This window comes from Triticum dicoccoides, chromosome 4B (genome assembly GCF_002162155.2).
Source record: "Triticum dicoccoides isolate Atlit2015 ecotype Zavitan chromosome 4B, WEW_v2.0, whole genome shotgun sequence".
In the NCBI taxonomy this organism is placed as follows: Eukaryota; Viridiplantae; Streptophyta; class Magnoliopsida; order Poales; family Poaceae; genus Triticum; species Triticum dicoccoides.
The window spans coordinates 613,275,043-613,280,844 of NC_041387.1; the positions used below are offsets into that span (position 1 = coordinate 613,275,043).

Here is a 5,802-nt window from a genome sequence, read left to right on the forward strand (position 1 = left end):
CATTACAACCTCATATATTTTCGTGATGGAGTAAACTCAAGGCTGTGTTGTTCTACTTCTATGCAAGTAATAAAGTAATGGTGCGTCAAGTTCAGAAGATTGTTTTCTGGAAATCAACGTCTCCTTCATTTCATTACTCGTATATGAACTAGATTTATGTTCGTTAGTTATATTTCAAGAACACACAGAATACTTGCGCACAGTTGCATAGTAGATAGAAAAGGTACAAGGATTCATGCCCACACCCTGGCGATACAGCGTGCCTTACCGCAGCGTTAAAGAACACTAATATTCTAGCATGTGCCAACTAACTTGGAGCACGGCACGGAGGCCTGACGCTCCTACCGTGCCCGATAACTCGCTCCAGCTGGGTGCTGCATACAGGGGCAGAACATCAGGTTGGTTAGTTACCATTGAGCAGGCATCCGCATGCTTATTGGTTATCACTTACCAACGCTCGTTTTCTTGATGAGACCGCCAGCATGGCTACTGTTATCACATTTCCTTCTGCCACATTCATCGATATCCGAACTGTCATGTATGATCTAGTTTTACTTTACTTGCGTTTTGTTCAATCATCACTTCTCATGTTTAAACTAGATGACCCCCAAAAGTTCATATATGGATTAGTTTATGCTGATTAATGCCAGCTGGAAGTGTCTCGAGTCGAACCATTTGTTGCCTGAACCACTTGCTGTATTTATGTTGATACTTGGCCCGACATTATCTGCTGATTTTTGTTGCTGTTTCTTTCAGCTTGATAAAGACTACCAAGCTTGGGCCTCGGGCGATTCTTCACGGAAACCGCTTGGCACTGGGGAAATATGAAGCTGACCATAGGCGTAATGATAGCTTTTCTTGTTTATTAATCTAGTTGATGTGGTCGTACATGATCCACTTCCTCCTCATGATAGTCTGCCCTTGGAAAACTCCCGCGCTTGTATATTGTCATCCCACTGTCATTTGATCGATCCACTCGCTTCTTTCTGCTGGTTCGTTTTAAACTGCTTGTACTATGCTGGAACAGATAGATATTTTATCTCTCCATCAGTTGATCCAAAACTGAAAAGAAAAACGGAAACGAGAGAGAGCAAGTGAGAGATATATAGAGCAAAAACAGTCAAACTGTAGAGGTAAACTACTGCATCCAGTTTACAAATTACAAGGGCAATGGTCAGTGCTAACTAGGTCTACAGTAATTGCAAGGCCACTGCTACCAGCAGTGTAAGTATAGAGCGGTGTTTGCAACGCTGATATTGATGTTGGCAGCAGTACGTGCGTGTGTCTCTGTACCGGTTTCACAGCGTGAAAAAATCGTTCAGAGTTGGTTGCAATTTTAGAGGGGCTATCTGGTTGCAATTTTCCGGTTCAGAGTTGGTTGGCAAGGCGATGTGCACCCGACGACCAGCAGGCGGGCAGTTCAGTGCAAGGAGTGATGAGAGAGCAGATAATTTTTGGCCCTAATCGCCCAAATTATATATGGAAGATAGATAAGCTAAAGCTATTTGCTGATGCTTGAAGCAAAGAAAGAACCAGCACAACAAGGTTGTCCTGGTGATAAATTATGTGCGCCCCCAACTAAGTGGCTGTTTGGTTCTAGGCCTAACATTGCCACACTTTGCCACATATTTTTACCAAGCTTGCCTAGGGTTAGTTCATCAAAATGAGAGCCACAAATTGGCAAGGCTAAGGGAATCTTACCACATTTCTCACGTGTATGCCATGTGAGGCCCGAGTGTGGCTTGCCTAAGATGTGGCTTGAACCAAACACTCACTTAAGTTGGTCAAACTTGCCTAACTTTAGGTGTGACAATCTTTGGCAAAGTTAGTCACAAATCAAAGCCGTAAATATGTGCGCCCAGCTTGGCACACGCGTCACTCGTCAGCGACGTCCGAATTTCAATAATAATAAAAAAATCAACCTCCTGACGTAGGAGCAGAGTCCTGATCCCCACTTCAAAACGAGTAGATTTGTCATCTCAAAGTTACCACAGATGCTGATGGAGACAGTGGAATTTTAGCTGAAAGATGCTGCCGTAGGGTGAATGAATATTCAGATAAACAGGGCCTGAACCCCTGCGCAAACTGCTGAGGCCAGAGAAGGCCGAGAGGAAGAGTACGGCCGTGTAACGACGGACGGGCGCAACGGCACGTTCCGCTGCCGATGGGTCGAGATCAAGGCCCCCCATCCAACTGTGGTTCAATCCCTCCGCTTCTCCTTGTCAGTTTCCCTCGGCCCCCTTCGGCGGCACGGATGGAGACGGAGTGACCTCACCACCCCCCATCGTGTCACGCCACCCGGGACTCGAACCTCTCTGAGCTGTCCCTCCCTCCACCCCGCCCCGCCTCCTCGCCGCGCCGCGGATCTCCTCCATGGCGTCCTCCTCCTCCGCCGCGGCGTCCGCGGCGGCGCTCGGTGAGACCACGCCCTCCTCCCCCGCCCCGTCTCCGATTCCGCAGCACCCTCGCCCTCTCTCTGACCCGCTCCCCGCCTCTCCATTTCGCAGAGGCCGTGCAGGTCCTCGTCGCCTCCCTCGCCGACGACTCCCCGCGCGCCCGCGACTCCGCCCTCGCCGCGCTCCGCGAGATCGCGCCGCTGTGAGTAACCCAGCGATTTCTGCCGCCTGGCCCTGGCTGGCGCATGATTGATTGATTGATTAACCCGTCGCTCGTTGCTTGTCGCCGGGTGCAGGAACCCGCTGCTCGTCCTCGACTGCTGCGCCACCGTCTCCCGGGGCGGCCACCGGGTAAGCTCCTCTGCGCCAAAACATCCTGTTCATTTTTGGGCGCGCGTTTCCGTTTCGCTTCGGCTCTGGGTGTGAATTGGTTCTGGTTGATGTCGACTGCTGCAGCGCTTTGGCAACATGGCCGGGGTTTTCCTCGTAATGGCCTCCGCCGTCAGGGCTCTCGACCGCCTGGATGCTGAGCGCGAGTTCCTCCGGAAAATCGCCAAGATTGCCACCGCCGAGATTGTTAGCTCAAAGGTATTACTGGACGCTTTCAGCCTGTGTCCTTGTCTTTTTTTCTTCTTCTTCCAGCTGAATACAAAATGGTGAGCTGGGAATGAGGTAGTACTGTTTTGCGGCTTCACACGCCTTCATTTCTGACACCCGTTACATAACTAGAGGGGATTTTGTGGGGTTCGATGAACAGTTGACATGAATGTTCTTACCATATATATATAGGGATGTCAGACGGTTTGCACACTAGGCATGCTTTTCTGCTGTGACTGTCACACTGAATTATTTTCATGAACTGATCCTGCTTGAGTATAAGATGCCATGAAACGTTTTGACGATCACATACTTTACTTATCGCACCATCAAGTTAAAAGGTTTCCCACTGCCTCCTCAGAAGCTGGAGTGATTTGTTCATTACCGCTCAATGAGTTGTTGCATACTTCAACTGTATGTTACAGTCTGATTTTTTTGAAACTCAATATTTATGTATTTTTCAAGTTTCTATGCTCTGTACTTTATTATCACTCCTATTTGTGCGCGTAACATTCTTCTGTAACATCTATTGGTTCTTAACTTCAGATTGATGTAATGGGTGTAGCTACCTTTCTTAACTCAAGTAATTTTTGGCATCCACCAAACATCTCAACTCTAGGCATTTATTTATTTGCAGAAACGGCCTTGATTTTCTGCAGCCAAGAATCATGGCCCGTTTTTCAAGTTTATTCTTCTCTTTCCGCCATGGCTTTGAACATTCATAATGCTATCTGTTTACAATAGGTGCTATTCTAGTGCTCTGCAATGGCAAGGATGCATCATGTTTCCTTTTACAGCTTTTGATTTGTTTTCTAGTTTTTCTGTTTTGTCTGCCTTTGTTTATCTGTTGGTTGATCTAGTGGTGTTCTTTGGTGAACAGGACTTCAATGTTGATTGGCAAAGAGCGGCAGCTACTCTTCTTGTTGCCATTGGGTCACATGACCCAGATTTGGTATACCTTTTGCACAACCATTATACTTTCTGTTTGTGGATAAACTTGTTATAGATGTCAACTACTAGGAGTAAGGCTACGTCAATAAGGTCGAATTTGTTAGGTATGAAAAAATGGGGTCATGGTCACTGCGTAGCTAAAAGGGCCAAACCCCAAAGTGTCCATAATATTCTGAGAAAACAATAGTGGATACTGTCATGATGCAACACTTTTTCAGTGCCATCTCTCGCATTTTTACATCCTCTGGTTGCTACTGAGTAAATTCCCCCTAAGAAAAATTCATTTCTCTTGGAGAGTTATTGATTGAAGGATTCTGTAAGTGCAAGCATGACTTAATTATTGTTTCGGAATATGCATTCTAGCACCAATTATTTTGGGTGTACACTCAAGTCTGTTGCAAGTTTCAATACCAAACTTTTGTATTTGGCAATTCTTCACTAATCTTTATTTTCTGAAGATATCCAGGTAGCTGAGTTTCATGTTAATTCAGTAATAGTGTTCTATTAATGCTGTGAGTTAACATTAGCTTTGGTAAACTTATATGTCAGAAGTCATTTACTCTTCCCAAAGTCTACATTGCTGGATACCCACTCCTCTCTTGGATGACTGCCCAAGGAGAACTTGTATTTTTAAGGATATGACCATCATCAGTCGACTGTTCATTTTGTGCCTTTCTGCTAGTATTCTGATAAGTACTGACCTAACACGTTGTAGATGATGGAGGAGATATTTCTTTACTTCTCTGGACCAACTTCTGCTTTGCCAGCCATGTTACAGATACTTGCAGACTTTGCATCTGCTGAAGGTTAAACACATTCTTTTTATTTAATTTTTCCACCTGAATTGGTTGGGCTGCTGAATTTGCAACTTGTTCTTGCTTATTTGAAGCCCTGCAGTTCACTCCACGATTGAAGGATGTACTTTTGCGCGTTTTACCTATCCTAGGAAGTGTACGAGACGGCCAACGACCTGTTTTTGCAAATGGTACTTCCTTTTGCAATTTCCTTCAGCTATCAGTCTATGCTCTCATTTGTACTCATATATTTCCGGAAATTTCTGAAAATATATACGTTCTTGCTTCTGAATTAATTGATACCATGTTTTCCTTTGCAGCATTGAAGTGTTGGTGCCAGGCTGCATGGGTGTATATAGGAGACACCTCTTCAGGGCTTCCTTTCGATGACGATGTTATGTAAGTTTCAATTTGACAAAGATCATTTGCAGCATTAAAGTAATGGAAGCTGGTTTGCCATCTGCACAATATTCCATTGTCAGGTCCTTCATGAATTCAGTATTTGAATTACTTCTAAAAGTATGGACGGGCTCCCGTGATCTGAAGGTACACAGTTGATTGTTTGTTGATATTTACACCTGTTTCAATAGTAATAGTGTATCGACTAATAGGAGCATGTTTATCAGTAGAAAAGTTACCTAAGTACAAAAATAACTTTGGTACATGTTATTGGAAATGCCTACCTGCCAATAAAACTGATACATACTAACATTTTCTGTAATGGCTCAATATATTCCGATCCACCATTATCAAGGCTATTGGGCTATTAATGGTGCATTTTGTAAGCACCACAATGCACTGAGATCGAATGTTCACACAGAATAGCATGTCAAGTCATGCTATGACTGTTTTGGTAACACGTGCTTATGTATCAAGCGAGAACTTCCCTTGCGGAGAGTATCTTTTTGGAAAGCGCGAAAAAGCAAGCCCATTGCACTGATGGAAAAAGAGTTATTTACAAGCCCATAGAAGGGTCACACCTGACTTTACTTCACCCCGGCCTCTAATAGCTAGGTGCCGCCAGTAGTGCAGCGTGCATGGGGTGACCTGTCGATCAAATCCAC

At 44.9% G+C, this 5,802-nt stretch overlaps 2 protein-coding genes across 2 annotated transcripts in view; both read left to right on the plus strand.

Moving 5' to 3' along the window:
• LOC119291768 (uncharacterized protein SYNPCC7002_A1590-like) overlaps positions 1–1,047 on the plus strand; it is a 3,616-nt gene extending 2,569 nt beyond the window's left edge. The window contains exon 6 of the mRNA XM_037570577.1: positions 757–1,047. Coding sequence (XP_037426474.1) covers positions 757–828 — 72 coding nt within the window. The 3' untranslated portion in view covers positions 829–1,047. The remainder of the gene's footprint in view (positions 1–756) is intronic.
• Positions 1,048–2,283: 1,236 nt separating this feature from the next.
• Positions 2,284–5,802, plus strand: part of LOC119292890 (protein SHOOT GRAVITROPISM 6-like) — a gene marked incomplete at its 3' end in the record, with an annotated part of 20,211 nt that continues 16,692 nt past the window's right edge. Inside the window, exons 1-9 of the mRNA XM_037571564.1 lie at positions 2,284–2,416; positions 2,508–2,598; positions 2,693–2,747; positions 2,853–2,984; positions 3,874–3,945; positions 4,660–4,750; positions 4,834–4,929; positions 5,059–5,137; positions 5,221–5,284. Of these exons, the coding sequence (XP_037427461.1) occupies positions 2,374–2,416; positions 2,508–2,598; positions 2,693–2,747; positions 2,853–2,984; positions 3,874–3,945; positions 4,660–4,750; positions 4,834–4,929; positions 5,059–5,137; positions 5,221–5,284 (723 nt within the window). The remainder of the gene's footprint in view (positions 2,417–2,507; positions 2,599–2,692; positions 2,748–2,852; positions 2,985–3,873; positions 3,946–4,659; positions 4,751–4,833; positions 4,930–5,058; positions 5,138–5,220; positions 5,285–5,802) is intronic.